Source organism: Bos taurus, chromosome 6 (genome assembly GCF_002263795.3).
Source record: "Bos taurus isolate L1 Dominette 01449 registration number 42190680 breed Hereford chromosome 6, ARS-UCD2.0, whole genome shotgun sequence".
Taxonomy (NCBI): Eukaryota; Metazoa; Chordata; class Mammalia; order Artiodactyla; family Bovidae; genus Bos; species Bos taurus.
The window spans coordinates 36,272,163-36,284,799 of record NC_037333.1 but is presented as its reverse complement, the minus strand read 5'-3'; the positions used below and the strand labels follow the sequence as shown (position 1 = coordinate 36,284,799).

At 38.5% G+C, this 12,637-nt stretch overlaps 1 protein-coding gene across 3 annotated transcripts in view; it reads left to right on the top strand.

Annotated features, from left to right (window-relative positions):
• Nucleotides 1-12,637, top strand: part of HERC5 (HECT and RLD domain containing E3 ubiquitin protein ligase 5) — a 45,196-nt gene that overhangs the window by 17,672 nt on the left and 14,887 nt on the right. For 2 of the 3 annotated variants that reach the window (XM_005207770.5, XM_005207769.5), the window contains 6 exons: nt 1,100-1,289; nt 2,526-2,680; nt 6,687-6,800; nt 7,714-7,824; nt 10,108-10,278; nt 12,039-12,182. In XM_005207770.5, the coding sequence (XP_005207827.1) occupies nt 1,100-1,289; nt 2,526-2,680; nt 6,687-6,800; nt 7,714-7,824; nt 10,108-10,278; nt 12,039-12,182 (885 nt within the window). 3 annotated transcript variants of the gene reach the window in all.

The window sequence follows — 12,637 nt, the reverse complement described above, 5'->3', positions numbered from 1 at the left end:
GCAGGGGTTCTAAAGAGCTGGGAGGCTTGGGGGTGTGGATGATGAAGAGCACAGAGGAAGAGGGAGGCATGGAAATGGGTTACAGTGTAGTAATCAGGTGTGCATGACTCTGAAGATTGAACCTAGTAGAGGGAACCCAATATAATGTTTACAATAGATGGTTATAAGAATTTGTATATTTAGAGATAACATTTGCTAGTATCTCCTAATTCAGTGATTGAGCTTTGGATTCAGAAAGAACCAGGAGAGATTCTTACTTAGCTCTGTGACCCTGAGCAAGTTAATTTCTCTGACATGCAGAGTTCTCATTTATAAATCGGGCATCATAATATCTATTATACAGAGAAATGACAAGAATAGATGACCTTATATATGTGAATATCTGGCAAATAATAAGAACCCTGGAAACACTATCTTATCTTCTTAGTGGGCTTTTAGACAAATTATTACTGTTACCTCAGCCCACATAACACATAAAAATTCACAATTCCATTTGAATTTTTCTTCAACTTTTTTCTTCACATTTCTTCAGATTTTTCTTCAACTTGCATTCTGAATTGGGGAAATTGAAAGAATATTGGGAGAGAGAGAAACTAGAGTTTGGTGGAGAGAGTTTGATGAGACAGGTGATTCTGTAAGAAGATAGCAGGAAACCATGTTGATTTCATTGTAGTTCCTTTTTTTTTGTTTTTGTTTTTTAATTTTTGTTTTACTTTGGGAGATTCTGGCATATTCTTCCTCTTTAATAAATGAGGTGTGATAGTGGAGCTGGAGGGAAGACTATGGAACTTATTAGGGGGCTGCTTTTTAATTCTGAGTCCATTGTGCATTTAGTACAGTCTTGCACATGTGATTTCTTCTTGATCTCCTTCATAAACGCCAACCAATGGATGGGGAAAATACTTGTCAAATACGTACTCCTAGGTACTTGGGAGGGTAGATGAGATGAATTGTAAACATGGGGTTTAGAAAGACAAGTGATCATTCCAGTTTCATGGTGGAATGAAACTCCAGGTTCCACACGTTATTTTATTAGAGTAACTGCACCCAGTTCCTGCTGTGTTTGACTTGTCTTTTCCCGGATCCTTTTTGACCACAGATAACCTCATGTCTCAAGGATAATCTGCTCAAAAATCTTCCATTTAATTCTCCACACCAAGAAGCTTTAGAAGTTTTCTTCCTTCTCCCAGAATGTCCTGTGATGCATGATAGTAACAACTGGGAGAGCCTGGTGGTTCCATTTGCAGAAGCTGTTTGTAAAATGAATGACCAGATGTCAGGGGTTCTGGGTAAGATTGATGGTTTACACTTGAAAATACATGACAATCTTCTCAATGGAAACATATTGTAAACATATTCTTGTTTTTTAGTTTATATTCTTAGCATATAAACATGCTGTAATCATTACTGCGGTCATCCAAAATGGATTGTTCTAGTCACTTTTTAGTGATCTTGTGATGATACATGTGTGACTTGGTCATGAGGTCCATTGCTCCCTACTTTTCATTAAGAAAAACTTCATTCCCAGACAATGAAAGACTAGTACAGTAAATCCCAGATACTCTCTGACACTCAGTAGCAGTTTTGTTGTGTAAGCATCTCCCTCTTGATGTACAGATTAAGTTTCATTTTTCTTGAACTATATGAAAGTAAATTGGAGACATTTACCCATAATATTTGCATGCATATCTCGTAAGGATATGGAATCCTGTATTACAATGACTTTGTTATCACACCTAATAAGATTAGACATGATTCCACGCTATTATATAATATCTAGGCCATGTTTAGATTTTTGCAGTTGTCTCAAAAAGTATTTTGCAGAATTTTTTTTTTTTAAGAAGAGCCTGGGTCAGTTTTTCTGTACAGTGTTTCACATCTAGTTTTGTCTGATTGTTTATTCTTTTCCCTGTGTTTCTAGTACACTGGAAGTTAGGTCTAGGCCTTGATTAAACTTTGTTGCGGTCTTCGACACAATTAGCATATCAGCTCAGGGAAGCCCTTTCTTATGTTTTCTTAAGTCACATTGTAAGTGAACAAGCAGTTGTTTAAAGCAGTTTTCTTTTTCACAATGCTGAAAGGTGGTTTTTAAGAGTTAAAAACTCATGCTCAGAGTGAAAAAAGAGTCATCATCACAAATAGTTTTTTATCTGGTTTTTCATACGGTATGCTATTTCACTGGGGCAAAAAATGTGACTAATTAATTTTGTCTAGCTTTTTTCCCCCTTCACAAATTAATTAGATCAGGTTTGTGGTTCTGTTACTGCTAAGGCATCCTTTTTTTTAGGACACGAAACTTTCAACTCATTTCTTTGAGGACATCTAAACTTTCAATTGCAATTATATTTACTGAAAAGTATATTACAAATGTGTTTTTATATTGATACCTATGATACATATGAAAATATTCTGTTTTAGAAAATATTGACTACTTTTAGAAAATAATTTTTTGACTGCTTTAGAAAATATTGAAAGAATCCAAGAAACATTACATGCTAACAGTTATCTACCTTTGTATCCCTCAGAGGAATATTGGGCATCTCTGAAAGAATCTATTTTCATCAATCTGGTCCAGATGTTTAAAAGAGCTGTCATTGCTCAACTGCATTATTGGACTGAAAGTTCTGAGAATAACAGTCACATTAAAGCTCTCCTAGAAGTGTTGAAAAAGCTCTATAGGGTAAGTGCTGATTTAGAAACCCATACATCTTTATTTTGCAATAAGAATTTCCTTGATTTCACCTGGCTTGAATCTTAAGCAGACTCTTACAAAGCATGAAGTTGATATTGCTTTTTTAAAATGTTTTTTTGTGAAGTCATGCATATAGAGTGTGTATAGTATTTATGTACAGTTTAAAGACAAGTGGTAAAACAGACATCAGTGTAACTATCACCCATGTTAAAAAAGAAAACTTCAGGAATACCTGTGTGTGTCTCACAGACTGTACTTTCTCATCTCCTGAAGGCCACCAGAATCCTGGATTTTCAGTTACTTGTTCCCTTAACACTTCTTTATTGTTTTATAGCTATATGTAATTTTAGACACTGCTGTTTAATTTTGCTGTTTTCAAAATTTAATATGAAAAACACCAATACAGTATACTAATGCATATATATGGAATTTAGAAAGATGGTAACAATAACCCTGTACGAGACAGCAAAAGAGACACTGATGTATAGATCAGTCTTATGGACTCTGTGGGAGAGGGAGGGGGTGGGAAGATTTGGGAGAATGGCATTGAAACATGTATAATATCATGTATGAAACGAGTCGCCAGTCCAGGTTTGATGCAGGATACTGGATGCTTGGGGCTGGTGCACTGGGACGACCCAGAGGGAGGGTATGGGGAGGGAGGAGGGAGGAGGGTTCAGGACAGGGAACACAGGTATACCTGTGGCGGATTCATTTCGATATTTGGCAAAACTAATACAATATTGTAAAGTTTAAAAAATAAAATAAAATTTAATAAATAAATAATAACCTCAAAAAAATTTAATATGAATAGACTACGCTGCTTACATAGTGTTTCATTTTATAGATTCATCCAGATTAATACATCTGTCTGTATTTCAACTCATTTTCACTTCTGAGTTTATAGTATGTCTCTACCATAAGTACCCATTCCGGTATTTTTTTTAATCCAGACAAAAATTATATGTACTTTATTTTTATTGCTAAATTATGAACTACCATGAATATTTATCTTTTGTGAAACCAGTCAGCTTCAAAACAACAGCAGCAGCTTCAAAACAACAGCAGCAGCTTCAAAAAAACAGCAGCAGGTTCAAACCATAAAGCTAAAAGTACACAAAGAATACAGCCATTTTAAATTTTAATTACTAGGAAAACTTTAAAATACTTTTCAACTTTTAGTGTAACAAATAGAAAAAAGAGTGTTCTTCGCATTTGTCAAGCAAAACATACAAACAGAAAAAACATTGTAGCTGCTGCTGCTGCTAAGTCGCTCAGTCGTGTCCAACTCTTAGCGACCCCATGGACTGCAGCCCACTAGGCTCCTCCGTCCATGGGATTTTCCAGGCAAGAGTACTGGAGTGGGGTGCCATTGCCTTCTCCGAAAACATTGTAGAGAGTATAGTAAATAATTATAAAACAAAATTCCATGTCAAAAAATTCCAAAATACTGTCAGACTCTAATGTAACTAAGACATGTTGGATTTTATATTCTAAAGATAGAATATATTTTTTGTTGCTTTGGTTTTTTTAATTTTAAATTTATTTATTTTTTAATTGAAGGATAATTGCTTTACAAAATTATGTTGGTTTGTGCCAGACATCAACTTGAATCAGCTATAGGTATACATATTCCCCTCCCATTCCAGTATTGATTGATATGTAGTATGTACTGTTTGCAATTCTCTTTGCTGGGGGCGGGGGGCGGGAAGAGGGTTTCTCTGTGAGTAAACACACTACTGTCAACATTTTTGTACATACCTCTTAGAGTTCATCACTAAGAGATATGTATAGTAAAAGGTACGTGTTATGTATCAAATGTTAGTTTTTAGTTGCTATCCCTAATTCTGGAATCGATAGAATTGAATTATGTTGTTCTTTATTGGTAGTAACAGTCTTCCAAAGTGGTTGGACCAGTTTAAATCATCTCCAGGAGATGATGAGAATTCTGTTGCCCCATGTCTGACTTTAAAATTTGGAAAATATATTTAGTACCACATTGAAATGATGGCGAATTATGATTTTAATTGTCCCTGGTTCTAATGCATTAGAGCATATTTTCATCTTTATAATTGTAGTACTTGTTTCCTTTACTGTAAAATGCTTGTCCTTTTGCTCAATTTAAATACATTCAACTTTTTCCTACTGATTATAGGAGCACTTTTTATTTTGGACACTAGTCCTTTGTTATACGTGTTGCAAATATCAAGTCCCAGTTTGCAGCTTGTGTTGGTGGTTTTTGATGAACCCACATTCTTAATTTTAATGTAGATGATGCTGTCAATCCATTCCTTTATAATCTTTACTCCACCTGTTTTGTTTTAAACTTTTCTTTCACTTCAGAGTTTTAAACTATTCACCTTAATCAGGGATCAGCAGGGCTTCTTTTTGGAAGGGACCAGATGGTAATTATTTTAGGCATTTGTGAGATTTATAAAGTAAGCAGAGGGCCTAATTTAGCCCTGAGAGCTGCTCCAGATAGTCTTCTAACAGAGATGATACCTGGGACCAGCGGGAGAATACAAACAAAGGCTCCTGTACCATATGTCTAATGTATAAAGGTTAGAAAGCTAGCTAACAACCTGTTGAATGAAATAAAGTATAGTCTGTCCTCCCATCTTGACAAATAAATCTTCCTGATGACAGGGAAGGGCTTCCCTGGCGACTCAGATGGTAAAGAATCTGCGGGCAATGTGGGAGACCTGGTTTCGATCCCTGGGTTGGAAAGATCCCCTGGAGGAGGGCGTGCAACCCACTCCAGTATTCTTTTCCTGAGAATCCTCATGGACAGAGCAGCCTGGTGGGCCGCAGTCCATGGGGTTGCAAAGAGTCAGATGGGACTGAAGGGACTAAGCACAGTGTCAGAGGAGGCCAGATTTGAACTTAGAAAAATCAGCTCCTTGCAGAGTTCTGCAGTGAAAGCAGAGGTGCCGATGGACCCTCCCCCTGGCCCATCTCAGGGCCTCTGCCCTGCCTCTCCTGCCTTGGCTTTATCCCACACCAGGGGTGTCCCATGGCCATGTGTGCACCTCTCACCTCCTGTCTCTGTTCTGTCCCCACCTTCTGCAGCAGCCCTGGTGCGCTGGAGCTTTGGGGTGTTCTCACCTGTGACTTCCACTCCTGAGAGAGCAAGTGGAGGGAGAGGCCTGTGCAGGTCTTAGGGCTCTTGGAGCCATTTGAGCAGGGACTTGAAGATCTTGGGTTCTCGAGCTCAGTGTAGATGGGAATATGTGGGCTGCATAGACACAGCCCTTGACCCAGCATACCCTTTGTGGGAAGGGGATTGGCTGGAGAAGGGCCAGAGCAAAGACCTTTAAATCAGAGACCCAGGGCAGAGGTCAGTCTTGTCCAGGTCTAAAGGGAGTATTGCGGTTAGCTTTGCCTTTCACAGTTAGCTGTTTAAACCAATTGAAAATTTATTTTCATTATTTTCCATATGCAAACAATTACCTAGCACCACTTAACTGAAATCCCATCCTTTCTACACTGATAGGTGATGTGAACTGTGATAAAACAAGTTTCTGTGTCTGAGATTCATTTCCAGGCTCTCTTCTGCACTGTTAGTCATTTTATGTGGCTCTGTATTATTTACATTTTTCTAAGAGAAATACTCCTACCTTGTTCTTAAAGTGAATCTTGGCTATTTTTGGCATTTGGCTCTTCCATATAAATTTCATTCATTTACTTATTTTTAAATATTTATTTATTTGGTGGCATCAGATCTTAGTTGCAGCATGTGGTATCTAATTCCCAGACCAGGGATTAAAAGTAAGTAGAAGTTTGTCATCATACCATCACTTCCTACAATTAAGTCATAGGTATTCTTTATGCTCCTGAAAGTTTGGGGCTTTGGCGATGGGGTAATTGGATAGAACTAAATTCTGGTCATTAAAGTATCTTTAACTTGCTATTTATTCTGATAATCTAATTTATAGCTATTAAGCAAAATTGTGTTTATATATAAAACTTTCTCACATGTCATATTTTATTTAAGGTAAACCAGACTAAATGTCAAGTGCCTGAAAATATCTTTGAAATAAATGAACTCACACAGTGGCTTGATTTTTATGTAGATGCATATAAAAGGTCCTCCTGGAAAGTGGACTCAGTAAGTATGGCATATTTAAAGAGGGTATTGATCATTGGTAAGTTAATATAGGCACTTGTGCTACAACTTTGTACGAATTTCCAAAAATTCTTACACTGCAAAATTGCCCAATAGAAATAGCAGGGCTTATGGGAAAAACAAGGCAGGCCCCTCAAAACCTATGCAGTTTTATAGCCAGAACTATGGCAGAAAAGTGCCTGCTAGCTGGGGAGATAGCTCGGATCACATGGAGAGTGCCATGAGAAGATAAAAAATGCACAAAAACCTAAGGATAGAACTCTACCCACAGGCTAATTAGGGGACCAATGGTACTGAGATAACCGATGGGAGTGGAGCTTTTCTCTTAAGGTGGGCATAGGAGGCAGGTGACTCACCAGGGGCCAACAGTACAAGGTTGTAACTTTGGTGAGGGTTCCCTGGGTGTTAGTAGGCCTTTTTTACTAAAATAAAGCTAAAGAGCTCTGGCTGCCAGTTCAGCAGCTAATCTATTTTTTCTCCTTTTCTCTGAAGATTCTCATTCTACTAGCACATCGTCCTTTGCCTGGCAAAAATCAGGTCTGAGCTAACCAGTTTTCTATATTTTATCACTCCCCTATTTACTAAATACATGTGAACTAATTCACATTTCATAAGTCAAGGTAGGAGCAGAACAGACTTTTGGGAAAGTGTCTGGAGTTCATAATTAATGGTGAAATTAAATGAGCACCGAAAATACTAGGTTTATGTACCTTTCATTGATACATAAAACATTTTCTTAGAATTTTATATATCCTAGCACCACTGGCCAACATTTTGGATTCCTTTGACTGTAAGTACTGAGACCTGAAACCATCAGGGGTTTAAGGCTAAGAAGTAAGGTGTAAGATTTCTCTATCCTTTCATTTATCAAAATTTTTGTCATTTCCATTTTTAGGACATTTCAGTAGACGTCGAGTATCCTGTCATATTCAGTCATTTTCCATTTATCTTTAATATTCTGTCGAAAATAAAACTACTGTATGCAGACTCACTTTTAAAAATACAGGTATGCATGCTTATTTCTTTGTCTTTGTTATCAAATCAAAGGATGAGTATCTTTTTCAGTGCACAATAGCTGGGTGATTAGGGAACCACTCAGTAGTGAAACCAGTGGTGGTCATAGCATTCATGGAGCTTATACTGTAATAAAGAAGGCAAGAGAGACTGTCATAATTTAGGTTGGGTTGGCCTTGAGGCATATTAGGGCCTCAGTAGTAAAGGATAGAGCTTGGGCCTAGTTATAGGGCTTTTATCTTGAGAATAGCACCAGTAGCCTTCTGAATGGTGCTCAGAGAGGCATAGCAGATGTGCACTTGATTGGGATTAGCAATATATGTAGGAAGGTCCAATCTAATGGGAAGACATAGTAGTGGGAATAGAAGTGATGGAGGAGTCTTGAAATTCAGACTCAAATAAATGACCGTGTGTGCTGTTACTTCAGTCATGTCTGACTCTTTGCGACCCTATGGATTGTAATCTGTCAGGCTCCTCTGTCCATGGGATTCTCCAGGCAAGAATACTGGAGTGGGTCGCCATTTCCTACTCCAGGGGATCTTCCCAACCCAGGGATTGAACCTGCATCTCCGATGTCTCCTGCATTGGCAGGCGGGTTCTTTACCACTGAGCCACAGTTGGACACAATAAATAAACGGCTAGTACTCTGTGATTGTGCCATAATATGGGTTTATAAAAAGTGTTTCCTTTTCACGTATACTTAACTGTCATCAACTGACTTGGCTCTGTTTGTCAGCATATCCAGCAAAGTGGTTTTGAACTTAAAATTGAACAGTTGAGAAAGCCTCAGAAAACGTACTTCATTGCATTTTTATAAGGGCTAAATTTGTTAATACAGGTAAAGCATTTAGAACAGTGCCTTACACAAAGTGCCCAAAACTGTAGCTTTTACCCTTGTATATGCATCTGTATATGTATATGTGCCTGCATATGTATTTGCATGAATAATATATGTGTCATAAAGCTAGATAACTTTTACATAATACAGTTACCATAATAAAACAAAATAGGAAACTGATGTAAGAGTTCCAAGTAAGATCATTGATGAAATATTTTAAAAAGGATATTGGAAGGAAAAAAGATATAAGAACTTTATTTTGCTTCAACTCTAACTCTTCTCTCTTGATTTTAAACAAGTTTAACTGGCATTTGCTTCCTCTCTCTTTTGCAAAGAGACATAGACATTATACCAAATTGTCATTTGGTTCCAAATGGACAGTCTGTATGTCAGTCTGTGAATCTGTCTGTCTCTCTCATGTTAACTTCCTAGATTATCTGTCCCCTAAAATCAGTCTGAATTTTCCCCCGAGAAAAGGATATCTTTAGAGAGGTCTCTCATCCTCCAGCTGGCTTCTCTTCTAAACGTCTGAACTTTTCATCCCGATGAGAGTATTAGGTTTCAGCCTACTGCTTCAGGCTCCTTAGTCAGGCTAAAGACTGATGGTCTTTAGCTTGGTCACTGAAGTGTTCATATTTGTGTTTACAGCAGGGGTCCCCAACCCCCGGGCTGTGGACCGATACTGGCCCGTGGTCTGTTAGGAACCCGGCTGCACAGCGCAGCAGGTGAGCAGCCGGCAAGCAAGGGAAGCTTTATCTAGCATTTCCTGTCACTCACATTACTGCCTGAGCCATCACCCCCACCCCCGGTCTGTGGAAAAAACGTCTTCCGTGAAACTGGTTCATGGTGCCAGAAAGGTTAAGGACCACTGGTTTACATGGTACAGTGGTCCAGAGGAGCCTACAGTTGGTCACGTTCCTGCTCACCCAAGTTGACCCCACAAGCTTTTCATTCCCTACGGCTCATGTACCTTTTGTTCTCAGTGGGTAAATGCTGAATATATAGCCTGTCTTCAGTGGTGTATAGGCTTCCCTGATAGCTCAGTTGGTAAAGAATCCACCTGCAATGCAGGAGACCTCGTTCAATTCCTGGGTCAGGAAGATCCCCTGGAGAAGGGATAGGCTACCAACTCCAGTATTCTTGGGCTTCCCTTGTGGCTCAGCTGGTAAAGAATCTACCTGCGATGTGGGAGACCTGGGTTCGATCCCTGAGTTGGGAAGATCCCCTGGAGAAGGGAAAGGCTACCCACTCCAGTATTCTGACCTGGAGAATTCCATGGACTGTATAGTCATGTGGTGTATATAGTCAGTGGAGTATATAGAGCTCTTATCCTAAGTGTGACATGTGCTTATAATAAACTGAGTTGGTTTATTCCACTTTGAAAATTTCTACTTAGAGTCAATGGTGAAATGAAATGAAACACTTTTCTTTTCCCAGGAGAAGAAATTTCGAGCTTGTATGAGGTTGGCTGGCATTGTGGACCAAGAACGGTCTGCATTATCTTCACTGCCCACCTTTAATCTGATAGTCAGAAGGAGTCACTTGATTGAGGATGTTTTTAGTCAGCTAAATCAATTTGAAAATGAAGATCTGAGGAGGGAGTTAATGGTAAAGTATAATTCTTAATATTTTTGCTGCTGAGAAAAGGAAAACGTAAAAGAACGTAACAATGGGCCTTACAGAGAGGGAATTACATCCCTTTTACGCTGGAGTTGTCTGTATTGCGGGTCCCCTAATTTTCCTCAGTTACTTGTGAATTCCAGGTGAGAAGCTGCCATTGTTCTCTGGCTAAGGGGCAGCAGGGGAAATGGTTGCCCTCTCCAGTACTAGCCCTAAGATATTCAGTTCCCTTTTGAGGCCTGTCTAAGCCTGGCTGGTCATCACCTTTTAAAGGTTCCAGTGAGATGGGGTTGACACAGAGGAGAACTGAGAGTTTGTTTCTGCTCTCCTTCAAGAACCCAGATTACTTTGTTGAAGAGAGAACAGTCTCTTCATTGATTACACAGTTTTCTGAGGGTATAATTATAGGTATCACCATGTCCTGAACATTCATTAATGATCCTTGGTCTAGTTACTGTGTAACTTGTCTTACTAATAGATACTTGACATAGAATAATAATCACTAGAAGATCTAATGAATGTTTTCCTTATGCCAGGAACTATTATAAAAGCTTTACACCTACTTGTGTAACCCTTTCAACCACACTGTGTAGAAGGTTTTTTCTTCCTGTTACAGATGGGAAAACTGAGGTACAAACTATTAGATAACTTATCCCAGAGTGAAACAACTGATAAGTATCAGAGCCAGGATTTGAGCCCAACCTTCAGGTTATAGGGGCTTCCTTGGTGACTCAGACGGTAAAGAATCTGCCTGCGATGCAGGAGACCTGGGTTTGATCCCTGGGTCGGGAAGATCTCCTGGAGAAGGGAATGGCTACCCACTCCAGTATTCTTGCCTACAGAATTCCATGGACGGAGGCTACAGTCTATGTGGTCTCAAAGAGTCAAACAAGACTAACACACAAACGCACATCAGGCTCTAGACTTTCCACTTAATCAAAAGAAGTAAAGATTTTCCTGATAATATTTATTAGAATGGTTTGATGGGAGATGTTAGTTTACCATTTGTCCTACTCAGATTAAAGAATGATTGACTTGACCAAAGCTCAAGATACTGTTTTAAAAGTGTGGAGTTTGCAGTTAGAGCTGGCATTTCTAAATATCTTTGCACATAGATAATGTTTAAAAACCTGGTAAATTCATTATATGATTCTAACCTGTGTCATCCAGCCAGTCCCCTGAGTTATTTTAATTTTTATTCACCCATTTTTAAAATTTAGGTAACAATTGATAAATAGCTATTATTTTCCAGACTCTGTGATGGATTTTACTTCTGTTATCCCATTTAACCTTTCTGACAATCTTGTGGGAAAATAGGCTTTGTGAGATTAAGGAGCTTGCTCATATAAAGGGGCAGGGTAAGAGAAAGAATAGAGGTGCCAGCATAGAGCTGCAGGAATCTTGGGTATTAAAGCAACATGAAAAATAAGAGAGAAATAAAAACTTAAATAGTGCTTCATAAGAGAAAGCAAGGGGAAAAAAAGAGTGTTAAGAAAGAGGAGGTGGTTCAGAAGTGTAAAATAAGTTTGGTGAAATCAAGATGAGACAGAAGAAACTCAAGTCCTTAGAACTGGGAATTCATGGATTCTTAGGCCTCTTGGAGAGAAGCACTTAAGTGGAGAAACATTTTTATAAGTTGCTGTACATAAATCTCTGAATACTGGGTCTACAAATAATAATTAAATGAGATTTAATACATAGCAGTACAGAGCTCTGGAGGTGATGCATTATTTCCTCTGTATTTTTAGGTTTCATTTAGTGGAGAAATTGGATATAATTTTGGAGGAGTCAGGGCAGAGTTTTTCTACTGTCTCTTTCAAGAAATGACCCGGCCAGAATACGGAATGTTCACATATCCTGAAGAGGCGTCCTACATGTGGTTTCCTGTCAGGGTAAGTCCTCTTTTCTTGGTGTAGGTATTTCTTGAGAGAAAAGGTGTAGGGATATACCATAGAAAATTAGGTTGTCTAGGACTGTTTTATTTTAGAAGAATTATTGCTATAATTATGGAGATAAATTTTAATTCTAAAAGGTGATATTTTTTTCTTTAAACTGGGGTCCTCTTCCCCCAGATTCTCCAGTCCACACAGGAGAACTTCAGCAATATATATTTTTGATCATTTATAGAATGTATAGGTAAAAATGAGCCCTTCCTTTCTTAGGCATTCATTCTTTGTTTTAGTTCTTTTTCTTCAATGAATTTAAAGACAAAGGCTATGAATATTGGAGTGGGTTGCCATCAGGGGATATTCCTGACCCAGAGATCCAACTCACGTCTCCCACATTGCAGGCAGACTCTTTACCATCTGAGCCACCAGGGAATCCCATTAGCACCTCTATGAGTAGG